Source organism: Bombus fervidus, chromosome 11, assembly GCF_041682495.2.
Source record: "Bombus fervidus isolate BK054 chromosome 11, iyBomFerv1, whole genome shotgun sequence".
Taxonomy (NCBI): domain Eukaryota; kingdom Metazoa; phylum Arthropoda; class Insecta; order Hymenoptera; family Apidae; genus Bombus; species Bombus fervidus.
In genome coordinates, this window is record NC_091527.1 from 6,965,084 (window position 1) to 6,992,991 (window position 27,908).

The 27,908-nt window shown below is 34.2% G+C and overlaps 3 protein-coding genes across 8 annotated transcripts; 2 read left to right on the forward strand and 1 right to left on the reverse strand.

Annotated features, from left to right (window-relative positions):
• The first annotated feature begins 609 nt into the window (after positions 1–609).
• Positions 610–3,113, forward strand: LOC139992494 (protein salvador homolog 1). Of its 2 annotated transcripts, none has more exons than XM_072013381.1 (7): positions 610–1,402; positions 1,583–1,659; positions 1,720–1,847; positions 1,914–2,147; positions 2,227–2,442; positions 2,513–2,818; positions 2,902–3,113. In XM_072013381.1, exons 1-7 carry the CDS (start codon positions 1,312–1,314, stop codon positions 2,990–2,992), a joined length of 1,143 nt encoding a protein of 380 aa, XP_071869482.1. In that variant the 5' UTR covers positions 610–1,311; the 3' UTR covers positions 2,993–3,113. The 2 variants fall into 2 exon arrangements, with proteins under 2 accessions (XP_071869482.1, XP_071869481.1); XM_072013380.1 differs by having other exon boundaries at positions 616–1,402; positions 2,221–2,442.
• Positions 3,114–4,582: 1,469 nt separating this feature from the next.
• Positions 4,583–14,266, forward strand: LOC139992504 (probable maleylacetoacetate isomerase 2). Its single transcript, XM_072013399.2, has 5 exons — positions 4,583–4,785; positions 5,130–5,181; positions 5,262–5,410; positions 5,592–5,796; positions 5,875–14,266. The coding sequence occupies exons 1-5, from the start codon at positions 4,768–4,770 to the stop codon at positions 6,102–6,104; spliced, it is 654 nt and encodes a 217-aa protein (XP_071869500.1). The 5' UTR covers positions 4,583–4,767; the 3' UTR covers positions 6,105–14,266.
• On the reverse strand, positions 7,785–27,885 carry Pasilla (RNA-binding protein Nova-1-like protein passilla). Of its 5 annotated transcripts, none has more exons than XM_072013377.1 (6): positions 24,280–25,946; positions 22,470–22,616; positions 22,227–22,384; positions 21,612–21,963; positions 21,067–21,521; positions 7,785–9,245 (listed from the first exon to the last, which is right to left on the reverse strand). In XM_072013377.1, exons 1-6 carry the CDS (start codon positions 24,395–24,397, stop codon positions 9,240–9,242), a joined length of 1,236 nt encoding a protein of 411 aa, XP_071869478.1. In that variant the 5' UTR covers positions 24,398–25,946; the 3' UTR covers positions 7,785–9,239. The 5 variants fall into 5 exon arrangements, with proteins under 5 accessions (XP_071869478.1, XP_071869474.1, XP_071869475.1 ...); XM_072013373.1 differs by lacking the exon at positions 7,785–9,245 and adding an exon at positions 27,402–27,885 and having other exon boundaries at positions 12,414–21,521; positions 24,280–25,024; XM_072013376.1 differs by lacking the exon at positions 7,785–9,245 and adding an exon at positions 20,856–20,996.
• Between the last annotated feature and the right edge of the window lie 23 nt (positions 27,886–27,908).

Consider the following 27,908-nt stretch of genomic DNA (forward strand, 5'->3'; position numbering starts at 1 on the left):
TGATTAATTTATCCTTGTCATATTATACGTAAGAATGGTTAGCTATTCGTATAATAAATATAAGTGCAGTACTTGAATAAGATTAATAATTATTTATACTCTAAAATTAGCTGTTGCTTGGAGATACATGAATAGAATGTTCTAATGTAACCGAATGTTTTTTTTTCTAGCTTGAAGAATAAAAAATTAATACGGGACATTATAAAAAGAAATACAAGATACTATAAACAAAAGACACATTTTATTATTTTTAAACAATAATGAAGATATTTGTTGCCAAAATTTTACCAGATACGTTTAAATATCTTAATCTTTAACATTTATCAATCATTTACAAAGGTATATGTGTTTTATTAAAACAATTAAAAATATTTTCAGTTGACGTCGAAAATAGGGTAAAAGTTTATTTCACAATATGACAAAAGTTTCATCTGAAAAAAGATATCTGTAAAAATATAATGATGATGCAATAAAGTTAAAAGAATATATTACTTTATTATGTATATATATATACATAGCTTATATAGTAAAAAATGTATAATATCAATCTTGTAAACAAATGATTACTTGACTAAGTTGCATAATATAGTATTGACACATTGAGATAGGTTATGGAAATAAATTATTTTCAAATAAAAATAGAATATAATACATAGAGAGGTAGAATAAGAAAAGAAAAGACATAGTATACAATTTTCACACTTATTGTGTACTATATATCAATACAAATAGGGAAAGAAATTTTTAAGTTATTTATTAAATAAATTACAAGTTATTTTTGTTGTTACTAGCTTATTGATTTATGAAATTCAATTGACTCTTAGTTTCTAAAGAAAAAATTCATATTTTAAAAATATGTCATATTGACAATTTGTTAATAGATAAACAAGATCGACTGCTGTAAATAATTTTGGAACTATTAAAATACAATTAATATTTTTCAAAATTTTTAGAATTTTTAACGGAGTTAACAAAGAACTAATTGGTAACAAAAAGAAATGAAAGGAAGTTTAATGTCTAAATCATTGATATACCTAACACACTGTCAATGTACTCGGTTTTTATGAACGTTCGTAATGTGAAGGAAAAGACATACATTTATATGTCAAGTACGCGATTTAGTTTTACCTATCTCAAGTCACTATTAAAACAAATTTGTACGAACGTGTAAAATGGATTTTTTATTTTTGAGTACACAGTTATATGCTCGAAATACACTTCCATTAGTTTTATGAATATAATATCGTATCTGTAGGTTATAAATACCGAAAATTTATCTATTTGTCGTTCGATCAAATATTTATTCCCATTATGTTATCTCGAAAAAATAAGGATTTAAGAACAATAAAAGAGGGAGTTGTTGGTAAATATGTTAAAAAGGAAACTCCACCTGAAATGCCAAGTAAGTTGTCATTGCTATTGTGTTACAAATAGTTCGTAAAAAGACAAACTTTTTTATAGCATTGATAAGTTTCTATGCTTTTTTTTTAATGTTTGTACTTTTTAACTGTTTCATTACTACTGTACCATTAATGACAAAATACAATTTTTTTTATTTTTTATAATTATTATTTACTTTTAGTTATTAATGTATGGACAACAGAACCAAATAGAAGGACAAGGAATCGCAATAATCATCCAGCTATTCCTACATCCATGGTAAATAGCAATTGTGTATGTTATATTTTTGTAGACAAATAAACACTAATTTTTATGTAGTCTATCCCACAACAACCCAGCATGGTACAAAAGTTTGGAAATACTAAAACAACAATGAGTGCAGTAGGTTTAGGAAGTCACGAAGGGAAGTATACTCCCAATAGTTCTGTCCCAGATTTAGCTCAAAGGTAATTTATGTTTCAAAATATACAATCAAAATATATTTAAAACCAAAATGCAACATATTCCTTTAGATTTGCCAGTCTTTCTGTCAATACTAGTACAAGGGATGGGATGTCATCTCGTACTGCAACTCCAATGTATCATTCTGGACTCTCACCTGCCATATCTCATACTTATGTTAATCAGTATGCTGGATCTGAATATCATTTAGATCGGGTTCAAACACCACAGATGCCTTATAAGCCATTTGACATTGATTCAGGTTATGACGACTATAATCATTCTGCGTATCGTCACAACACAGGGTAGAAAAGTATTATACTTAGCATTCCTAAAATTGTCAAAGTATGACATGTTGTTTACATTTATGTTTTTAAGATATAGTCGTTGCCATTCAGAAAGATCAAGTTCTAGGAATGAACAGCAAGAAGAACTTCCTTTACCTCCTGGATGGTCTGTGGATTTCACTCTCAGAGGTCGAAAGTACTATATAGATCATAACACAAAAACCACTCATTGGTCTCATCCTCTTGAAAAAGAAGGCTTACCTACAGGCTGGGAAAGAATTGAATCGCCTGAATATGGCGTTTATTACGTTAAGTAAGTTCTGTGGTAATTAGAATTTCAAAATACATGTTATAATTCCTATATAAAATTATATTATTTTTAGCCATATTACACGGCAAGCACAATACGAACATCCATGTTATCCTCATGAGATACAAGCAGTGCGCGTTGTATCACCTCCACGCCACACACATTTTCACTCTCACAGTGTTTTAGTTCCAGCTAACCCTTACCTTAATGAAGAAATACCTCACTGGTTATACGTATACAGTAGGGCATCGGTAGCATTAGATCGTAAATTGCGATGGGAACTTTTTCGTTTACCGGAACTTGATTGCTTTAATGCTATGCTTACTAGATTATATAAACAAGAATTAGAAGAGGTAGTCATGCGTTACGAAGAATATAGGTCTGATGAGTTTTATGTTTTTCATACAAAATGATTTTTTATATAATGTGTCACATAAATTCATTAATAATATTATCTTTTAGGTCTGCTTTGTTATGTGAGATGGAACAAAGATTAAAGGAATTAAATCCAGAAACTTCTGGAGCAGTTGCCTTGCGACAATCTCTTCCTTAATTAAAAGTATTTGTATATTATCAATGATTTTCTGTAATGTGAATGAAAGGAATTGAATAAATGTAATGTGAATAAACTGCATTTATAAATATATCTGTTAATAAATTGAATTTGGTAAAAACGCTTTTGTAAATTCACTTTATTCTAGCTTAAAATTAATAACATCTTAAAGGTCTATGTTGCCACAATATTCATTTTATTTTCTTTATCTCCAGAAGTATTTATATTAATTCCTTTGATTTCTATAAATTCTACGTCTATATCTGACTCTTTCATTTTCTTCACGAATTTTTCTTCTGCAAAGATTTCAAATTTATTGAATGTAGTATATGTGTGCAACAATGTACGTTAAAAATATAATTTAAATTGTTAAATTTGTAATACGTACTCTTTTCTGCAGTATCAGGTACCTCTTCCTGAATTGAATAATAGAATGTAAGTATAGCCAAATTCCATGCAGTAAATGCATACGTTGCGGCTAAAATTGATCGAATTTTCACAGACCTATCAGTTGGTAGTTTTTGTTTTATTTTGTGTAGAAAGTACTTCCACATATTTTAGCTACTGTAATAATTATGGTTATATATAAAAGACATGAAATTATTCGAAAATATAGCGAACTTAATCTAAAAAAATGGAATTTTATTTTGTCGTCTAACCTAATATTATATATAGTCTTTCTTAGAAAGTTAGGTATATACAACTATTTTAGTAAGAATAAGTAATCCTATAAAATGTTATTTTTAAAAGTAAACTTGTATATATTTTTTGACATTTAGATTTTACGATCATATTATTAACATCCTACTACGTTATGTAGATAACCATTATGAAACACGAAAATGAATTGTAAACGCACAGCATAAGCAGGAATCGGAATTATTACAAATCGACATATTCTATACTTTAATTCTTGTAAAAATTTAATTTAACTTTTAATTACGTCGATATTTACGATATTACTAAATTTTAACTTTATAACAATATAAAATATTTCCATGTAATTTTATTGCTTCCTATATTCTATATTTAAACAATTGTTATTCAACAAAAATCACGAATATCATTAAAATAAGCATAAAAATTAAAAACTATTACAAAAATAAGCTGTAAAAAAAGGAACTGTCTAATATCTTTTATTTCATTATTATGAACAATTCTCATGCTTTTGCATTGGAGTAAATTTCCATTCCTATGTCTCAATCTCTATATTCTTATTAATATACATATATGTAGTAGATAGACATATGATATCAAAACAAAATTATAATTTCTAATTGTTAAATGCGTCACTGTTTAACTTTAACTTTATTAGCGAAGATATAAAAATATAAATACGTTTTTAATTATTAATATATTTTACATTAGCTACAATGCGATTAATCAAAGCGATAATTGGAAAATCATGAATTATATGTTTGTACATACGGATTAAGATAAAATAATTTCTACTAAAATAATTAGGATGTGAAACGATGCTTAGCATACATATAAATCTGTATGAATTTATGGATACGTCAACCTTGAAGGTTTTTCCTATCGTACAGCACTGGTTCCTATCGGAAAGTGGGATGTGATTGGTTGTGCGAACCCCAGACTGGAATGAGACAGTGGAATGGGATGTCTGGCAATCGAATAAAAGGGGAGGGAGGAGTAATTTCGCGCGTTGAACGGATACCGAATAATTTCGAAGAGATTCGCGAGTCACAGCGTCGTCTCGAGTAATCGGGCAGAGATCATTAAGTAGGCGAATCCGTCCATCAAAGCCCGACGAGATGTCCGTCATGGGAAAGGTAAGCATATTAACATTCTAATGCATTCAATCCGACATTGTTATATAGAGTTCTTGCTTTTATTATCAACCCTTTTATTTGCGATGGGATCGTGTCTTCAAGCAGCGAACGAAAATCCGTACGAAATCTGCGTTGTTAGAATTTAATTTTTCCTCTATTATTTGAATCAACAAACAATTTCTCACCGTAAGAAAGAAATGTTCTTGATTTGAATCTGCTTTTACTCGGCCGGTCTCAGGTGAACCAATATAGACCTTCATCAACGTGCCGCTTGAAATCAGTAAACATCGCAAAATGTATGGGAATATACATTATTTTAATTTAATTCTTTTTTTCGCTTTTAGCCAGTACTCTACTCCTATTGGCGGAGTTCTTGTTCGTGGAGAGTACGAATTGGTAACTAAAAAGCATTATTTTTTTTTCTCTTGAGATAAATAAATTTTTCGTATTTATACAAGCAGTCACATTTTTAACAGCATTGAATTTAAAAGAAATCCCCTATGACATAAAACCAGTTAGCTTGATAAAAAGTGGTGGAGAACAACATTCTAATGAATTCCGTGAGATCAATCCGATGGAGCAGGTGCCTGCACTTCATATTGACAATCACACGTTAATAGAATCTGTAAGTACTATCTGTAATTTTATTCATGTATGTTCTAACGATGTTGATACTCAGAGGCAAAACAACAGCATGATTCAAATTGTCCTGTAGCTCATGTGCCATTACAAGTATATAAACATTTATGCATATTTTTTTGTTATATAATGACAATGTACTAAGTATGGAAAATTTTTTATTCTAGTTAAATATCTTGCAATATCTAGAAGAAACCAGACCACATCGACCTTTAATGCCTGCAGATCCAGTAAAACGAGCAAGAGTCAGAGAAATTTGCGAGGTTATTGCTAGTGGTATACAACCCTTGCAAAATTTAGTCGTGTTGATTTATGTTGGAGAAGAACGCAAGAAGGAATGGGCACAACACTGGATTACTAGAGGTTTAACAGGTATGTTAAGAAATAGGAAAAAAAGTATGAGTTTAGCTGTACATTGGTATAGATGTGACCAAGATTATTATGTTTCAGCTGTAGAAAAATTATTGTCATCCAGTGCAGGCAAGTACTGCGTAGGTGATGAAATCACATTAGCAGACTGTTGCTTAATACCACAGATATTTAATGCAAGGAGGTTTCTCGTTGACCTACGACCTTTCCCAACGATTTTAAGGGTAGATCGTCATTTAGAGAATCACCCAGCCTTTACCGCTGCTCATCCAAACAATCAGCCTGATTGCCCACCAGAGGCAACCAAGTAGCAAGCAAGGCAGACCACCCTCTTCCTCTTCTAATTTATTAGAAATAGGAAGGGAGTGGTCCAATATGTTGTAGTTCTGTAGTGGCAAAAGGTGATGCAATTTGATTTTAAAAAAAGATATTAGCATATAATTATGTTAAAATGATAATAATATACGCCCTAATGTTGTATATTAATTAATTTTTAATACCATATGTTGTAAATTAGTGAATTGAAATTTGCGAATACATCTGCTTTTTAATCGTTTTCTAGGACTAAATTCTTTTGTTTAGTAGAAGTATACACCTTTTATCACTTATGAACTACCTTTAGGTACCGAAATGGTAAACAGTGTAACGTAGAGTATCGAACTCTATGACGATTTTCAGTTGTTTGTAAAACCGAATTCCGTGATATGATATCTGTTTCGGGTGAAAGAACGCACTGTACCATTTCTGTACTTAATCAGAGGATAAGAATGTTGGCCTGTTTTTATTTTTGTTATATTTTTTCATTGGTTTTTATATACATAGAATCAAAATTAACAAAATTCGTCTTCGTACAGTACTTACAATTACTTTGTAAAACGTACTGACCTATTATAAATAGGTTCTGTTGTCTGAAATCAAAAGTTTACTTTTTATACACTTACAATAATGTAATTTTTCAGTTACTTTTAGCTTACTTAGATTAAGGAGAAGTGTTGCTATTAAATAATATTAAATATAACTTGAAATTCTTTACCGAGTATAAAGTAGCAGATTTAACATCGCAGGTACACATACTCACATACATACACATTGAATAAACAAAGAAGTAAAGAGGAAACGTGTAATAAGGGAATGCAATCTGCTCAAACTCCGTAATAATATCGAGGAATGAAAAGTACAAATCAAATTCCTTTTTCTAAAGCTTTACCTTGAGTATGTTTCATTTTGTTCCGTACTATGTCAATCCATAAGTGAACATTTTCAAATAGTAGATACGAGGTAATTTCGATTTTACATATATTTTTAATGTTAAAAAATAGGAAGGTGTGCTCTAATTGTAATATGTCGCACAAGCTCGTCACGTGTGTATTATTATTAAGATAGAATTATTCTTTTCAGCATTCCATAGGAAAGAAATTACACTTTAAATCTCAAAAATGATTTTTTACTTAACTCTATCAAATTGATAGAAAACAATAATTAAATAGAAATTTCGTAGGATATTTTTACGTTTTAATATTGAGCACACTTTGGAACTTTACACTACATTTTCTTGCGAAGAGTAATCTTTATATAGAGATACATTTTTTACTGTATCACCTATATTGTATAACTTTCATATATTTTGTAGTTTTATACACAAATGATACGTTTACTGTACAACAAAGGTCACACGAACAAAAGTCAAGACGAAACAGAATCGCGTGGCAAACTTTATCAATAACTTCGGCATTGTTCCTTATTGCCGGGTTCCTTCTTGCCATTACTTTCTACGGAAGTAAAAAACTATCCTTGATTTATAAAGAAATCGTACGATGGCAAAAAGTTGGAAATTTGCAGCGTTTAAGAGAATACCGTATTATGTAAGAACGGGAGGGGGTTAGGGGGAACGTTTGTTTGCATGCTTCTGTCATGCAACGGTCTATCACATACATAGAGATAGTTTATAATTTATATTCTAACGTAAAGGAGAAGAAAGACGCAACATACACTTCGTATTTAGATATGTGCATTATGCAAACGTGTGATTAGATAATAACATATGTATATAATTTTTATACAACAAAAATTGGAATGTTACATGCGGAAAACAGTTTCAGCCATATTTTCGAGATGGCTGTTCGTACCGTGTCGACGAATATATCGCATGTCATATATTACAAAGTTTATAGAGCACGCATAAGGAAAGGATGCAAACAAGTGGTGCCCTTCGAGTGTAATCGCACAAAGAAGATTTTTATTTCTTCGTCGATCTCTCTGTTATCGAGGCATGTTGTATCATGGAACACTTCGATGAATGCGACGTAAGATGCTAGTGGACATTAACAAAGTGTCGCGATAGCGAGGAAGAGAGAGAGAGAGAGCCTAACTTTCCTTTGTAACTCTCGTGATATTTGTTACTCTTGTAATAATAAAATATCGGAGCAAGAGAAATGGATAATTTTTATGAAAAATGTTTGGAGAGAAAGAGAAAAAAAAAAAACCATCGAGCTACATTTGGCTTGAGGCAACGTAGGAGGAAAATTCGTGAAATTAGTGTACAAATATTATTGCATCAAGCGACGATCTTTTTCGTGTTCGATGCGGTAGAAATGAATTCTCCATTTCTCTGGGGACTGGTACTTTTTCTTTTTAATTCGGGTGATCGATAACTATACTTTTAGCGCTTTTTCACTATTAGCTTGTTCGCGAACATGTGAGAGCCCGAAGCAGGAAAGTACGTAATAATAATGATAATTATAATAATAATTAGAATACTAACGGTAATAACGAATCAGTGAACATTTGTTTTACAAATTAACAGGAAAAAAGGGAAGTACGCAACATAGTATCACTGTATAGTCGGACGAACTAAGGGCAATAATGGTTGAACCAGATTAGGAGTTCATTTTACTGATGGTCCTAAGTAGAGTTTAGTTAGGTAGAGCAGCGTACACATTTGTAAAAGGATGCGTGAAGAAACTTTGTAGGAGCAAATGCGTGTATGTATTATAATAACGGATACTTAATGAAAACTTAAGCAAGGAAAGAATCACCGGTATGATACGCATAGATATTTTGTAAGTGAAAATGAATTATGTACGTTCACTGCTTATGAGGAATAATAAATTCTGTGTCATAGTGTATGTATATTAATTTGTAGATGCGAAGCTAAAAAACGAAAAAAAAAAAACGCTGTCAACAAACTATAAATACATTTGTGAATGTGCACTTATCATTCGAATAAAAAATACGTTTTGACTGTAGCCAGTATGGTTGATGTTTATTAACGCAATGAAATCACCGCGCTCTAAAACAAAAACAAAGGGGGGAAAAGAAAAAGGAGATGAATATAAACAAAACGAAGGAAGGGAAAAAACAGGATACACAACTTACCCGGCTACAGAAGATATTTCGCATAATCACGATCGAATCGTCCCACCGTAACGTAATCGGTAGACGGAAATTTAAAACTGAAACAGAGTTTAGCAAAACGACTGAGCAACAGCTAGAAGCGTGAAACTAAAAGGAAAAACGCCGATCCGCTTCACAAAGGTTTCATCGATATCGCTTTGTTCTCCTTATTTTTTTTTTTTTTCTTTTTTTCTTTTTCGAATAACACAAGCGCTCTCGTATCTCCTCTGTCTGAACTGGATTAATTTTCTTTCGTTTTCAATATCTTTATTACAAATCAATGGTGTAAAAAAATACATTCCCTTATCTATACTGACTAGTTAGAACAGCACGGGTTTCTCTGTTTTGTACGCCGAATTTTGTACGCTGACGAAATGCAATGGTAACCGATCTAGTCGGTTCCTTTAGTGCCATATATATTCCGAATGATATGCTATTCCGAACGTGAGATACGTTTAACAAGAACAACAGCAACAACAAAGTTCGCGATAGAACCGACACATATCTAGAACGAGATACAATAGAACGACGATAACATTAAATATTAATCCAAGTTTAACGGTATGTCTGCGCTTCTTCGTCGTTCGATATTATGCTTCGAAAATATTGTACCTACGGAATTACTCGCACGTTCCTCCGGTTTAACGCGCGGTTCTCCGTGACGAAACGCGTTTCGTAAACCAGAGGCAAGACATGCACGTGAACTTGACACATCGCATATACAAACGCATTTGTTTTACCTGTTTCTCCCGTTCGTGTATGTACATATAAAAGAACTTACAGACTAGTCGCGTAAAATTGTAAATTGTACATTATCGTATTTACAGGTACGCATGCTACCACTTAATGAAGTGCGTGTTTTCATCTCTCGTGAGCTTTCTATCAAAATTTGGAAGGCTTCGTCGTATGTCGTAAGTGGAGCGAGACCGTGTCCGCTCAGACGGGAGACGCTCGAATCAATCGATTGGGAACCTTCCTAATTTCGACAAAATTACAATTGCACAGGATTCATTTGGACACCGTTATCGGAAACGAAACGGTAAATAGATAAAGAGAGAAAGAGGAAAAGAAAAGACGTTCCATCGACGAGGAACGTTTCTTTTTTTTTTTCCTTTTTTTTTTTTTTTTTTCTTCCTTTACGGTAGAAACTTCTGCGATATATACTCGGAGAAACAGTCTTTGGTGAATGAAAGAGATAGTAAAAAAAAAAAACGAGAAGAGAATGCGTATGACGATCATACAGCGACACTGAATGGACAGATGGATGGATCGATGGAGTAGATGGATGGAACGTATGTGGCCAGGTCATGAAATGAAGAACAACAGAATGCATTTAATGAGCGATTGTTTATTATGCTCTTATGGTCACTTGTCATACAGGTAACGATGCTTTCTCATGAGTGAAAATAGTTAATATATTATGTTTAATATTTATAATTATTTAACATTGAATGGAATAACTCTGATGATGAAAGAATAACAATTTATGGATGCAAATAAATGTGATTAGAGTGTAAAGTAATTATTTAGAGTAAATTCAAATGCTGTGAACTAATTATATATACATATATAAAATATATATATATGTATATATAGTATAATATATACTTCATCAATAACAATCATAGTGTGGTGCCCAAGAGGTCACGGTTTCGGGTATACCCTACGTAAACTTTTAATAACAAGCAAAAATTATCAAATAAAAACGTAATCATTTTCGCGTCGTCGATCAAAAAAACAAAGACCTATTTTTGTCTTCTTTCTCGTGTTCAGGCTCACAAGCCGTGTGATGCATGCTCGCTTGTCGTCGCGTTTATCGATCCGCACATCTCGGATTCATTTTGATTTTTCCCGATCGTCGATTGGTCGTTTGAATTTTGCCTCGAATAATCACGCTAATCGTCAGATTAAAATCATTTCTTTGGAAATCGAAAGGAACATTAACAAGAATATTGGAGAATATTAAAAAAAAGAATGTCGAGTGGATTCTCGTCGCGTCGATAGGGAAAACACGGAAAAACGCTCCTCTCTATCGACTCGAGTGGAGAAGAGCTCGACGATTAATCGGCGTAACTTTCGCCTGCTCGTTTAGTTTTCAAATTAATCCATTTATATCGGCCTGGCGAAATCGAAAAGAAGGCTACGTATCGCTTCTCGTACGGCAACGTCGAAAAAGCGGAGCGTTTTTGAAACGTTCAAATCCGAGGTGAGAATCGAAGTTAAAGAATCGTTTCCTCTCGCGAAAATACAATTGAACGTAACATTATAGAAAAAAGTAACGCAGCTTTTTGTGCTCGATACAATATAACAATCGTTTGTTTCGAAGGGAGTCGTAAAACACAAGGGACAAGTGTCTTGTCGTATGCTTAGTTTCCTGTCCTTCTTTTCCGAACTATCGTATGCAGAGCTACACGCGACATTCCCCTATTATTTTCTTTCTTTTCGTTTTCTTGTATACTTTCGTCTCTTTTTCTTGGAAAAAGACCGTGACAGAACAATGTTACAAATGAATCGTTTATTTATACGATCCATTTCACGGACAATCGATGCGCATCGACACACGTATCCAAACACGTGCATATCCCTTTTCTAATATATCGCTTAGATGATTCTCAATAATTAACAGCCCTATTATAGTTTCTCTTATCATCATCTTCTTCTATTTTTTTTTTTTTTTTTTTTTTTTTTCTTATCCGTTCAGAGAGTTTTACTCGCCAATCGGTATGTATATATATGTATATGTATATATATATAATCTTTCATCTCAAGAGAACACGCTATACTCTTTCATAATAATAATAATAATAGAGATTCTCTCTTTTTATTGTGATAGTTTGATTTAACTATAGTTTCTCGCGAACTTCTGAAGCTGAATCGCAATACCCTTTTTTCTAAGAGGCGAGTTCTCGTAATATATACATATACATATATACATACAGATATATATTAAAAAATACAATTTCGTTCGCTGCTCTTTTTATGCACCGTTTCCTCTTTTTAATATATATCCTGACGAAATGAACAAACAAGAAAAAAAAAAAAAAGAAAACGAAACAAAACGTATGATCGACCGTGTAATACGTGCGTCAATTATAAATCAGTCGGTCAAAGCGCGCGACATATCGAATCGAAATGGATCTTTCTTTTCTTCCTTTTGATTATCATCGATCGATCGATCGAATGCCAATTTAGCCGTATTTTCTTCTTTTCTTTCCCCCTCCTCCTCCCCTCCCTCCCCCCCCATCTATCTCGTTTATTTCTCGGTGATCGCGATATATGAAACGCACGAGGCACACGGTCGTCGTGTTCTTACTATTACTTTATAGCCAAAGGAATGTAAGGTACAATACTTGTGATCGTGTTCCATCAGTGACGAACGAATCTCTACTATGGTACCTCTTTCGCAGCCAGCTGCTCTTGAAATTCGAAATATTCGTGGAAGATAATGCTATTTATTTCATCTAATGTAACCGGCATCGTAATTCGGATACGATCCTTAGAAAGGTAAAGCACAACGCGCGGCACTGCGTTTCGCGTGAAACCCTCTATTATATATTTTTCATATTTTTTTTTTTTTTTTCGTTTTGCTTAAATCTTTCTTTTGCGTGTATAGGCATGCAACATTTCGCGTTATACAAGTGTACAATGTTCCTCTGTACGTGTATGCATATATGTATATGGGTATGTGTGTCTCTCTCTGTGTATGTATGTATGTATGTATGTATGTATGTATGTATATGTGTGTACAATGACAACAAATGAACATGAATGTGCACACATGCACCATCGCGGTGCACTATTTTTTTTTTTTTTTCTTCGCGACTTAGCGATTATTAATCTACTTATATTCAACAAGGTACTTAATAGTTTTTTTTTTTTCTTCATCCTCATCATCATTATAATCCCCGAGCTGCTATGTGCTACTTCTACCTCAACAATAACGATTCTCATCCAAGTTCTTCGTTATTATTCTTCATTATTTTTTTTCTTTTAAATCTTTTTCCTTACATATGCTTACCCAAAATAATATACCGTGTATTAACAGTCTAACTCTAAGTCTCACCTCCAATAAAATAACATTACATACACTTTTGTACAACCCTCTTAATTACACGTTAACGAATCTTCTAGTCGTTTAAATATGCTCTCTTATTAAGTTCCCCACTGTTCGCTCTTTTTCTCTTTGTCATTTATTTAGTTATTTATATCTTTTTTCCTCTACTCTTTCTTTAAATAGTTTATCTTTCGAATAAATTCTTCCTCGGTTCTATTCGCTCTGCGTCTAGATATTCTGAATTATATTTTTTTTTTCTTTTTTTTTTCTTTTTCTCAGACATTCGGCCATCCGCGATGAGAAGATTCTTCTTCTTCTTTTTTTTTATTTATTTATTTTTTTCTCTTTTTTTTGAGATTTAGTTATCGGTATGCATTGCTATTTTGAATACACTAACGAGGCTCGTCTCATTCTGTTCTTTTCTTTTTCTATGTACGCGGAGAGAAAGCTTCACTTTTCTTTCGTTCCTTTCTTTTTCTTTTTTTCCCTATTTTGCTTCGCTTCGTAAGTGGCGTATTTTTCAATTGTACGACGATATCGGAGATCTGCGAATTTAGCATCTGCTCGATTTACGCAGAAGAAGACACAGTGCGGGCTGAACGATCGAAATTTGTATTACGTGTCGATGGGCGCGATATTTAATACTTTATCGGTAAATACTATGCACTAGAATCGACTAATGTCAGGATATTTTATCTTTTCTTTGAACTTGTCCAATTATAATTCTCGTCTCGCTATATTCGATTATCGTCCATCTTTTATTTTTTAGACAAAAATAAAAGCCTCTTTTCGTTTAATTCCACGCGTATCCCTATAATATATAGATCTCTCTCTTTCTCTATATATATCTTTTTTTTTTTATATATATATAAAATATTTACAGCCACTTTGTTATTTTCTTTTTATCCGCTTTGCATTGTTTTCTTTTTTTGTGTTGTATACTCTTTCCTTATTCTGCTCGTTTAAGGGCTATGCAATGCAGGTGTATCGTGAAATTTTAAGTTCGGCGAATTGAAACAAGAAAAAGAAGAAGAAAAAAAGGAGAAAGAGAAAGAAAAGAACAAAAAGCGAAGCTTCAATGAAAATGAAAAAAGAAAGAAAAAGCAAAAATATCCAGTGAAACAATCGATGTTGCGAATGTTGTTCAAATGTTGTGCAACGCACAGCAGTTAAAAATTTCACGTACAACAGCGTTTGAAGTGGAAACATGTGACGAAGAACAAGTTATGACAATTCGTTTATGTCATCAATTGTTGATAAAGCTCGTTAATCTTTGTTCTCTCTACCTATAAATTATTAATTTTGCTATATTGTCGATCAATGCAATGCAATCGATTATTATTATTATTATTATTATTATTATTTCTTCATCCTCGCCGTTTCATTTTTTACCATTTCTTCGACATCTATTATCGTATCTCTTACTCTGTATTAATACTTCTTAATGTAACGTTAACGTTTTACATCAATTCTTTATATTTCCCTTGGCTATTGTTAATTTGTTCTATCGTTTAAACCTTTGATTATAGCGAACGATTGCGAAAAGTGGCAGTAAAAGAACCTTCCGAGAATATAACATTCTTAAAGAGTGCAAATGCAACGTTTCTTTACAAACAATGGCTCGAAAGACTCGAAAGAAAAGCGATTTGTGCTACGAAAATATCTTGTACAAAGGATTTTTTCGTCCGATAATTCTTCACTTTTGTTCTACTCGTTTCAACACCGAACGTATCGAATCTAACATCAAGTGCAGACCGACAATAGGAGAAAAGAAAGTCAGCTTTCTCTCGGATTTGACAGACAACAAGAACAATTTCCAAACGAAACGCATTGCTCCTGTTCAAGAAACTGTTGCATTTTTTACAAAATTTGTAATTCCTCGTAGAATATGCATATATTATTTTATAAAATAAGAAGTTCGAACTTAGAGTTTTCAATCAATACGTATAGATCGACACAATATATACGCATATATATTGTATAGATATATATATAGATATATATATATATATATAGATATATAAGCTCTATCTCGTCATCGTGATAATCAACATTAAAATCCCTCGACAGCTGTAAAACGATTCTTTGTACACTGCAGAAACTAAATAAGCATATACAGGTGTGTTTCATAATACTTTGTAACGATTTAATATATGCGTAATGAGAAATAAACGTATTCCGACTTTATTCAAAACAGCCTGCATAATCGCAGAATATACACATCTTTAACAACACGTTCTACCGTTCAAAACGTCAACAAGTGTGGCTGATGGGATATCAATATGGCACTAAAGTGAATTGGGTGGAGTGTGTAAATGTCGTGCGAAAGAATTTCTTTTCATTTTTTGTATCCTCTGCTAACGAATATGTACCGATCCTTCGTTCGATCTTTCGTTCCTTCCTTCTTTCCCTTTCATTCGTATCGGAATATTAATTTACATATGTAGTTAATGATAAATCATCGTTACTCTCTTCCTTTAATCCCCCCTTTTTAATTTGCCTTCCCCCCCCCTCCGCTATTTATTTCCGTTCTATACAGGTAAATGGAGTCTGTGCGAGTGGAGTGATGGATGATGGAACATGAATTACGATGTAGCCTAGCACACACAGCCAAGTAACGTGACACGCAAGCCACACCATCGTGGCGACGTGTGTCAAATTCAATTATAGTTACTGTAACAATAGTTCATATTAGAATTGAGGCGAGTCAATGCAATTCCTACAGTTTCCCTGATTACTACACTACGTCTCCACGTGCGAGAGTATAATTATACATTTTTTACCCATTTCTGTAAATATTTTTTTTTTTTTGTCCTTTTATCGATCGATTATTGATTAAAACGTTGAACCTGTAATGACGACTTTTACAAGAGATTTAAGACACTACCTACACATCTATACTTAGTAATCGTGTACAACTATCCACGGCGCTCAACAATCATTCTCTGGCGCCGTGGTTTACCATGTTTATTATCATTAATCTTCTTTTTTTTTTTTTTTTCATTACCTAAAGAATGATCGGATGAAATATATCTCAAACTGTACAAAACAAAGCGTCATATGAAATAAGATTCTCCTAAATGTGTGGCGACTGCCGGCTTAATTACTCTAACGATGTCCTCTCGTTAAACAACTCGTAGGTAACATAGACTGGCCAACCAATACTGTTCCTTTTTTTTCTTTTCTTTTTTTTTTTTTTTTGCCACATTGCATGGAGGTATTTTCGTATCGTTATGTCAAGCAACAATCGTCCAACACGCGAACAATAAAATTTAACATAATAATATGCAACCGTATAAAGGTGGATCCTATCTGTAAACGTGAAACAATCCAGAAGAAACGTATACGAACGATCGTTCTTCTCCGTTGGACGTTTATTTCTATGGAATTTTCTGCATCGACCGTTAATAGTTACGATTCAATGTATCGAACGATTTTAATTTCTTTCCTTATTACGTTATACGTCTTCTAAACCGATGAACACATGCGAACCGTAGCCCCGTAACATTTACGATATTTATAAAATACTAATATTGTACAGAGAGATGTATATAAACCGCTAAAGGAAATACTAATAGTAAACTGGCTGATTACTATAACTTGTAATATGTTTATCGCTTCGTTTCTTACCGATGGTGCAAGGAGAGTGAGCTAGTTCGTTTTTTCTTTCTTATCAAACGTTCCAAGCGATAACATTGGAAAATGGATATTGCGACATGCGATCCTCATAGAATTGAACATTTAACATCGACATCGTCTTTTTATCATGTAGAATAAAACTGATCCGTCCTCTCGTTTCTCCTTGCTGATGAATCGTTATTCGCCATCGAGTTATTTTTCCCTGCACAAATAAATTCTATGATTTTACACACTACATACATCAACTTATCGTGGCAATTTTCACGTACTGGCAGCTGATAAACACCTATCTCCCTCTCACCCAATTATTTTCCCTTCTTTTCTCTCTTTCACTCATTTCAACCTCATCACAGCTATCCTTATACATAATCTGTTCTACTAAGGAATGTGTTTACTGAGAAAAACCGTAACCTAATCTAATTATCCCGTGCTACCTACAAGTTGTTTGTCATAGAGATTTGCTTGAAAGAGATTTACTTACACGTTCTTATGCTTCCTATTTTTCCTTCCGTTTCTTTTCGTTAATGTGCATATTACAAGTTTCACATACGTACGGACTCTGTTCGAATCGAAAAATGATAATTGCTGTTTGATTTCGATTACAGGAAATGACATAAGGAACCTTTATAAGGATTATCCTCCGATGTAACCGATAATATTAGAAACATTGTAATTTCAGTAATGGAATATTCAAATGATCAAGTTTTTTTTTAAACGTGATGACCAGAAAACAATCATTCATAGTGTTCCGTTGCTTATATATATTACACATAAAAAAAAAGGAAAAAAAATGTTACAGAAGAAATATTCTACGTGACAAAAGTCTATTTCACTTCACTGTAATAATATCGATGTTACTTGTAACAAGCACAAAATATATCAACATTCTTGTGACGAAAATCGAATGAAAAATTTGTTTCCTTCATCTATTTATATAAGTTGAATGCAATACTAGATTTAGATACATTAGAACGAATAATCAAATGAGAGTCAGAAATGACAAAAGTACGAATAGATGTGTGTAAATGAAAATGGTATAAAATCTGTTTTCCTTTGAAGATCTTGGCCTGTCCAAATCAATTGGAACACACCTGCCTACCGGCAGTCAGAAAAAGTGTGAATTATAAAATAGAGATAGAGAGAAAGTGACGATAGGATAAAATTAAGAAACCGCCAATGATAGATCTAATGTGATGATACGTATAATTAGCGAAGAAAAGGTACTGCATATACGAATGCAATAGAGAAATATTATGCTGCCATTAATATTAATAGCGCAATGGCTATATTAAAATAAAGTGATTTATAAATTAAGTTAATGGTACACGTGACGTTCGTAACATGTTCTATTAGAGTTTTTTTTTTTTTCAAATAGATCTATCTACAGCAATCTAACAATAGTTTGCATCTTTATCGTATCTGTGACTTCTTTCTCAATGTATTTGGGCAACACAGTGAAGTTTAATCAATAGTTCACATACAATTTATGAATAAACATAAAATTATGTTTTACGTACGCGGACGCAAATATTTTGTCAACAATGTTTATAATATCATTTCATTACTTATATTATATCTTTTATATATTATATTTATATATGTATATATATATAGAATATATATGTGTATACATATATACATATAAATATACACATATATGTCATTTATATTTTAGATAATATGAATTCTCTTTTATTTAATAATCTAATTCGAACTTTTCAAGTATATATAGATGCATCTTTTATATACATATATATATTATATATATAATATAATATATAATATATATATTTACTCTTTTTCTCTCTGTGTGTAATATATTATTACTCATGTTATGCGATATTTATGAATATACAAGTTATTTTTAAAGAGCGGTGAGCCAGCGTCTCCAGCTATGAATTGTACTCATGTACACTTATATATTTCATTTGACGCTACAGCTAACGTTTTCAGATACTTTAACTAAACCCATTATTGATTACTGCCTATCCCTTATATCACCCTTTCCTAATACCTACCCCCCCCCCCAAAAACAATGATTTGAAACGTCCGTTATTAGTAGATGCTGTATCCTCTTTCTTATCTAGCAATGAAATATAAGCTGTTTGCTCTTTTGTTTATAATATTGATAATTATTATCAACATAAACGAAGTTTCTAGCTAAAATCCATTCCCTATCTAAAGATTTGATTCAGTGTCAAAGTGCAGTTGTTAAAAATCTGTCAAAGATTTGGTTGTCTTAAATAGAATTCCTCATAAAGCAGTATCATACAGAACCCAAGGATGTATGACATGACTGCTGACCATGACAGACACTTTTTACGTAAAACTGAACGTATGTATGTATGTATGAATATATATATGTATGTATGTATGTATGTATGTAGAAACCTTAATTTGCTGTGTTTTCATCAGAATACATTAATCATTGCATAGAAAAGAATTGAAAGCACTAACGAATGGAATATTTTGCTCAAAAAATATTTCACGATTAAACTATTGAAAACAGATGTATATAAATATAAATATCTCTACATGACAAAAATAATTATATTCATGCTGCTATAATATAAAGGAATGACAAAAACAAATTTCTATGTCACAGCTTTTGCTTTGCAAAGTGTCATGAAATATATCTCATTAATTCAAATTGTATTCAACTGATATACCTTGAAACTAAAAATAATTAGACAAAAGTTTTAATGTACAACGCGTGTTAACCATACCAAAATATTACATGAGAGGATTTTTTTGATTCAGTGATGAATCAAGTAATTCTTATCTTAGCATCCTAGTGTAATGAATCCTCTGTTCCTAAGGTATGAGTAAGGAAGAATGAGACTTGATGTTTATATACTTCTGGGTACATTAATCTAAATACTATAAGATATAATTTGATGAAGATTTTGAGAAATAAAGACTTTGGGATTCAGAATAAAACTTGGCAATAAAGTATTATGTTATTCATTTAACTGGACCAGCCAGCATTGTAAATATATAAATATATGTTTATACATAGAATAGCTCTCCCTTTGTATGTATATTTATCCTCCAGCCAAGTTATTTCTGCTTTACATATGTAAGATCTTTGGTTTTGCCAAGGTATTACTCTGTACTCAAGAAAACTTGCTCATATAGCATGTTAATCATTTAATCGGCCTAATCATTTCATAGCTCAAGGAACAGTTCAATACAATAATTTGCAACATCATTTTATGGAAATGAATATAATTTGATCTGCACGATACACATTAAAATACTAATTCCTCAGATCGAAGTCATTCAATTTGTGAGTTCTGTATGACCTTCTAACTAAAAATATCTTTCATATTAGTACTAAGATTATGCTCCTATACAAAAAAAAAAAGAAAAAAATAGATTTATTTTTATGAAACGAAACAATTACCCATGTAACACTGTCGTCTTGACCTTCCAAGAACAACTATGGCCAAATTGTGCCATTTCGTTTCTAATGTAATCATAATTTCATCATGCCTTCTTTCAATATCCTATACCATACAACTAGATATATTATGTAACTCTGATGTGGTACGTGTATTATTTGTGATAAAGTCCCGTAACGTGGTGTATCACAGAACAATTGTAGTAGTTATCATTTAACATATAATATTTATATATCATAATAATCTTAAAAGATAGATAAATGTCGACGAATCATGATGGATGCATGAACAGTGATGTGAGAATGCAAGCGCTATAGTGATGTAGCGATAGATGACAACGGGTGGTAGGTGGTAGTGGACGAGTGTTTCAAGAAGGGAAGAGAGAGCTACCGCAGCATCACCTCAAGATGTGAAAAGATGAATAACGGAGCTCAATAATGGGGATGAACAAAAGTGCTGTACTTGAAATCAATGGATCATATTGGCGAGGGCATTCTGACGTGCTCGTTTTGCTTCCTCTTCACTGATCCTCTGCTCAATTAAATATTGAGCAGTGCCGATTGCATTAGGATAACCCGTGATAGTCACTATGCGGTTCCTGGTACCAGGAGCGAACATGCCCTTCTTAGAGATTTGTATGTTGGCGCCACTTAGGTGCTGAATCTCAATGAGGGCACGACCACCGGGTCCCAGAATAGCTCCCACTATAACCTCTGCAATTTCTATGTCTACTTTCTTGGTCTCCTTGTTGTTGGCGTCTACCTGCGTAGGACTCTTACTTACAAGTGATAACTGGTTAGTGCCAAGGCCAAACGAATTGTTGTTTAGATGAATAGCACTGGCAGCTGTGTTGTTTTGTCTGAATGGATCAAAAGGCTCGTATCTGTCAAGAGTATTACGTGGTGTGGGAGACGTAGATCCAAGAGCAGGAACTGTTCCAATTGGCCCAAATACGCCGCCATTGTTATTCGAACCATTTGCTGTTGTAGTGCTATCCATAGGATTTCCAAGGTAACCCATACTAGAAGGCATCCCGATTCCCATTCCGAGAAGATTATATTTAGCAAGTGTAGCGATAGCAGACAAAATTTCGCTAGCAGCAGGTTCCGAAAAACCTGCCGTTCGTAAATTTAATTTTATATGTTCCAACAATTGCGTTGTCACTGGTGCTGTACCTGCTGTAATTGCAGCTCCTAAATTCAAGTTCAAGCTTAATCCAGCACCATTCAAGAGACTCACTGTGAACAAACGTAAGTCACAATTTAGTAACTATCATACCTTAATCCTGAAACTATATTACACATTTTTTATGTTACTAGAAATCTTACCTGTATTGATGCCAGCCGTAGAAGTATACGTGGGAGTGCTTGTAGGTGCTTGAGCATAAGGACTGCCTGTGGGATTGTAATTAGCTACAGGACCACTAACATCGGCATAACTAACATTTGGACATGTTCCACTATGCGGATCATCTGCCACTTTTGCTAATATCATCATTAATGCATTACGGTTATTCTCTTTCTCTCCAATTACCGTTATACATCTTTCTTGCAAAGACACGTCTTTTGCCTTCTGACTTATTTGAACGTACGAGCCACATTCTTCTTTTATTTGTTTAATGTAGTTTCCAGCTTTACCTATTATCATGCCTGCAGTGCTGTTAGGTACCAAAATTTTTACCTAAAATATTACATTAAACATTACATGTAAATAAAAAAATGTTAGCTTTCCTTATTGCAATCAATAGATATATGACAAGAACACTTTTGGTTGTGCATTTCTAATTAATACAAAAGCAGTTAGTAAAAAAAAAGGCATAATAGGTCACTATTAACAAAAACAAATTCAATGCCACAATATTTGTTTAATATCTGACAAATGTACATGTATAAATATTTTGGTATACATAAGAAGCATATACGTATGTAAACAAAGCTTTTTACCTGTTTGTCCCTCTCTGCAGTAGTCTTCCCTGATTCAAAGTCAACGGTTGTCTTTAATGTGAGATCTGGTTTCTCACGAATTTTATCCATAATAAAGTCCATAACTGCCATTATAGCTTCTAAACTACCCGTAATTAAACACACTCTTTCTGTCGTTCCTGTACATCGCATAAAATTGTATGCAAAGACTGTCATACCACCTTGTACTAACAAATACAGCATAAGGGAATATTTTCAGTCTACCTGGGTAGAAATCATGGGATTTAGACATTTTGACCCTGGCTCCTGTATCTTTTTGTAATTGGGCAATTGTATCCCCTCCTTTTCCAATGATTGCTCCAGCAGCCACGCCAGGGACCAATACTTTGAGGTGATATGTTCCATCTCCCCCTATAAAGTAAAAAAAAAAAGAAATTATTATATTAATCGAACGACAGATGGTATGAAGACACATAAATTATAAATTAGTACATAACAGAGTACAAAAGGTGAAAAGTTACAATTTTTAAAACATTGAATTCAGTAAGAAATGATATTTATTACACTATCATAAACAGTTAGAGAAAAATACAAATTTAACACAGTCTTTACAAAACATATAAACATTGAAAGCACTTCAAATTTTTTTTACGGAAATCACAGTAATCTCTAATTCATTAAAAGATAAATTGAACGAAAGTGAAACATCAATATTAAACTTGAAAGCTAAAGGTAGCTCTCGTGCGACTTTGAAACGTTTTTCACCAAACTAACATGTTATTCTGTGATTGGCGTTTAAACTTGTGACTTTTGATTGGTTCCTAAATCGGTGGAACGCGAAATCATGCGTACTCACGGGCACGCGAGCGCAGGGAGACCAATATCAACGACCACGCAGCACGAGTCACGAAAAAGTGTCGGGTAATCGGTGGACGAAGGATAGGGAAGTGCAATGCGGAAAGACACAAAGTTTTGATGCGTTGAAGGCAAACAGCTGTTTGACAGATGGAAGCCCTGTGCGCTCACTCGGTTCGCATCGACCTTGACCCGCAACCTCGGCAGCGGAACGGTGTGCCTGACAACTCACCGATACGCCACATCCTAGTAACTGCCACTCAACGGGTAGCAGGCGCGTTCCTTAGTACGCCGCTTTCGCGACAACGGCGGCACTGCACTACGAGAATACGCCAGAGAAAAGGTACACAATATGCGTACGGATGGAACAAGGTGTAGGTCACTTCCAGCGAGTCTTGCCGCGAACTTAGCGGTTGCACGTCCGATGAAACGGGCGCGACAGGGACGAAGTTGCAGAGTCACGGACCGTGATCGACAGCCACCGCAGCAGCGATTCTCCATTAACGACGTTCACAGGCACAACCGCCCACGCAGGAACAATGACGACGATGACGGTCACGATGACAGCAGAGACAGCCACAACGACAACGTTGACGACGACAAGAACGATGAGGATGACGAACAGGAAAATAAGGACAATGTTGACGATTACGGTGATAGAGGGAAGGGTGGAGGGGAGAGGCGACAACGAAGACGAAAACGACAATGACAATGGTGACGTTGACGATAATAAAATGACCGTCAACGCGTAAAAACACCGTTACAGGTGTTGCGTGAGTTGGCGCTTACGATATGAGGCAAGGAAATAGCGAAGAAATAGGGAAAATAGGGGAGATGAGAGACGGAAAAAGAGAAGGAGACGTGGCACGAGAGGATGCGCGAACCGCTGTGCGGTGCACCGTGTTCGCGTTCTCGCCTCCGTGTACACGTTCGCCAGGCTTCGAAGTGGGAAACGAAAGGGAACGGTCGTAGCGAGCGATCGCTATGTCAACAGCAGCACCAGCGACAAGATTGTCAAAGGCGTGCGAGAGAGTAAAGAGCATCGCAGGCAAGAGAGAGAACAGTGAAAAAAAGAGAGAGCGAGAGAAAGAGAGAGAAGGAGAGAGAAAATCATTGTGAGTGTACTTTATCGTATGTATAGGAAGATTGGTGAAGGTGCGTAGGGAAGCTTAGACCACGACAGTCGATAAAAATGATTGACAACGCGCAATTAAAATACCTGATCCGTAATGAGACCTCTTCGTCGCGCCATTTTCCGCGTCACAATCAAGCGGCCGCTTCCTGGAGTCTGCAATCTCCGGGGAGGGACACGTCTCCATTCCTGAGTCGGCAGCCATCTTGTCTTTTCGGTCGGGCACGCCAAGAGAAACGAGGAGAGAGAGGTAGAGTAAGAGAGAGATGTACTTTGACACAGAGACGATAGTCGCGACCGGTGGCAAGTGTCGTTCAAAGTAAGCGAAGGGAGACGCACCACACACGGACCGGACGAACGAATGAACGTACGCACGACCACGATAGGTTTAAGCGGAAGGGAGATGACGGACATATAGACACACGTATAGACGAACGAACAAACGACGAAAGCCCTCGCGGGGTACCGCGTCTCACTGGCGACTGCTCGCGGCTGCCTTGCCAACCAGCTGGTTGATACTCGATGGTGTGTGCCTCGGCCCTCGCGTTCCTCTCTCGCTCTCTCTGTCTCCCTCCCTCTTGTACCACTTCGGATCACCAGTTAGACTCTCTTCTTCTAACTAGCCCTCGCGGGCTCCGTTCTGCAGGAACGTACTGTTCAACGTACACCAGGGGCGTCTCATTTCGGGCCCTTATGCATTCATGCATATACTCTTCCATCTTTTAACCAAAAATCCCATCGTTACGACAAACACGCATTTATACGCTCGTCTCTCACTTTATACTTCTTATTAATTTCGAAGCCTAGTCTCGTTGATTTAACTTCGTTTCTTCTGTTGATAATAACAATGTAACATTATATTACATAATTTATTGCATTTCTTTCCCACCTTTATAAACTCATCTGACCGATTTAACATTTCGTCACAAGCGAGTTAATGGTTTCTAATACGTATCACGACCGATCTAACGTGAATCAGAATTAGCTGAACGAATCGCTATCGATTGATTTTACTGCTAACCATCATACAGTTGCAGTTGCGACTTACCGTGTCATGTTGCATTTATCGTATGTATCTATAAGTAATGCGAGGATGTCGTAAACGGTACTAATTTGAATTTCATGTATTTAATCCGCTATTTTAAAAGATATTGTTCCTATTAAGAGAAAACCGTCTATATCATAAAAATATTTTTCCTGTCAAGGACGTTAATCTTGTTGGTGCGCACTGCAGTATGACATCATAGTTCATGTGCAAGTGAATAAGATGCATTTGATTTCCTAGCGATGATTTCAAAACTACGATCATAGTCGCTTATCACGATCATGCATGATGTTTAGATCAATTTTTATCAACGAATATAGATGTTACTACGGTATCGCACGATGATTCGGTTTATTATTCAAATATGGATTAATTATTGAGAATATTTATGAATTTTGATGATAAATTGAAGTCGATGTATACCGTCGCATACCTTCGAAACTAACTTTCTGTTTGTCGAAACAATCATTGACTTTAAAATATGGAAATAATGAGATCCGTTACATCTAGTCAGTCGAAAGGGAAACAGCCATTTTTCTTTGAAAGTGAAATCATAGGATATATCACGTACACGTAATGTACGTGCATCTGTTCTTTAATAATATTCTTATCCGTTAATATAGTTAAAGTCTGAAGAAAGAGGTACTTTTCAGAGTCTTATCTAAAAAAACAACGAAGATAGTGTGCCCTATGGGTTTGTAATAAATTACGTGTTCAAAAATATCTCATTCATGTTATTTTGAATTTCACAGTAGAGATTTGAGTAAATAATTTGCAAAAATAATCGATTTAAAAATATCACTGTTCTTGTTATTATTCCACATTAATAATTAAAAAAAAAAAAATCACGATATTCTATCGACATATATTAAAACGGAAGAGACTGACAATGTTATTACATTATCAATATGCATGATCAAAATAACGTCCATTATACCACAATAGATTTTTTGCAATGGGAAGAAACAATGCAGTCATCGTTGAAACTCGTGGGTATTGTTTTCTAATACCGATTGCGCGCACATATGACTGAAACGGCATTGCTGGCACACTGTAAATCGTATCTAAAACGATTCCCCTTAAAAAGTTGCTTTCCAAAAATACATATTCCTTTTTTTCTTTTCAACTAAAACGATTCATTATCAAGAGAGGCAAAGTTCAAAGTTGCAGCGATATCAGACGATACGTAAATACGTAGATAAAAATTTATTTCGCATTACAAACTAATCGTATAAATCCATGAGTGAACAATGCTATACACATAGATGCTTTCAGTCATAGTCGCGTGTCGCAATGCTGTTATTAGTTGTGAATCAGCTCATCGTTGAAACGACAAGAGCGACAATTTGTGAATCGCGGGATTATTCTTCCTTTGAAAATGTTGTTCTTAAGCCACGAGGTGGCACCTTGCTCTATTTAAACCTTCACCTGATAATCAAATCTACGTTTGGACACGCGCGCACACGATTGCATTTCGGGATCTTTATATCATCTGTTATATCATCAGAAATGAAATGAAATAAAATTTGTCTGTTTCTCGTGATACTCCTGTTCGGCTTCTCCTATTTGCTTTAACTAAAGGCGCGAACACGTTGGTTGTTGTGTTCGCGTGTATGACTCTCACAACTGTCCCTCCGATCCAATTATGTAGATGCATGTAACACATATGTTGTCATGAATTTTTCGAGCGATGGGACTAGTAGCACTAGTAACGTTACTCAATATATAATCACTGTATGACCTCGCTCAATTGCACTTCTCTCTCATACGACACACCGTATGTTTCGCTACTAAATCATTCTAAACTTCTACGTGAAATACACATTACAATTGTTACATTGTTATATGCATAATTACATTACCAAGCGCGAATCTAATTGTGTATTTCTTTTGGTTGCATTATTCATTACGTTAATTACTAAAAATTGATTAAAGAATTTCGATAATAATTTTTCTGCCCCAAAATTGAAAAGTTTGATCCTTTAGAACTGATCACGTTAAGTAACACGCATGGAATTTTTTCCCTTATTACGTCACATATCCAGCGTCCGGATGAGGTAGCATCTCTAAATAAACATATGTATAACTATTGCTATAACCGGTTTATCGTGTTATGTGATTTTCGATTGTGACGCTTAAGTAAGTCTTAGGAGCATTACTTAACTGTTAAAGGAATAAGTTCCTTTAATGTATTGTCCTTGTTCCACAGCAACTCGAGTGAATGAGCTAGATCCCTGCACTCTTTTAGACTTTGGGTTAGCAGGCTGTCCATCTATACTTAAGTGTGCGCGCACATTGTGCTGCACGCGCGATGCATACATTTAAATGCTTATCCAAGGTTATTGCTTACTGACACATCGTCACCGCTGTTAATACATTACTTACAAAATAGCTACTTCTGTATCCTATAAAGTTTCTCATCTCTAATAACTACCAGATTAGATTTCCACATATTCTGAAACTCTCAATTATATTTAGATTATTACAATTTTTACAAAATATTCAACAAAATAAGTAATCCTTGATTAACATATTCCCTAAATATGAGTTGTAGAAATAATCCAACAGATATATGTATTAGTTTTTGTGCATCGAATATTATGCAAGCGGAACAGTACGATTCCTTGCTACGTTGACCTCATTTCTCGGTTGACCTTAATATCATACAAGG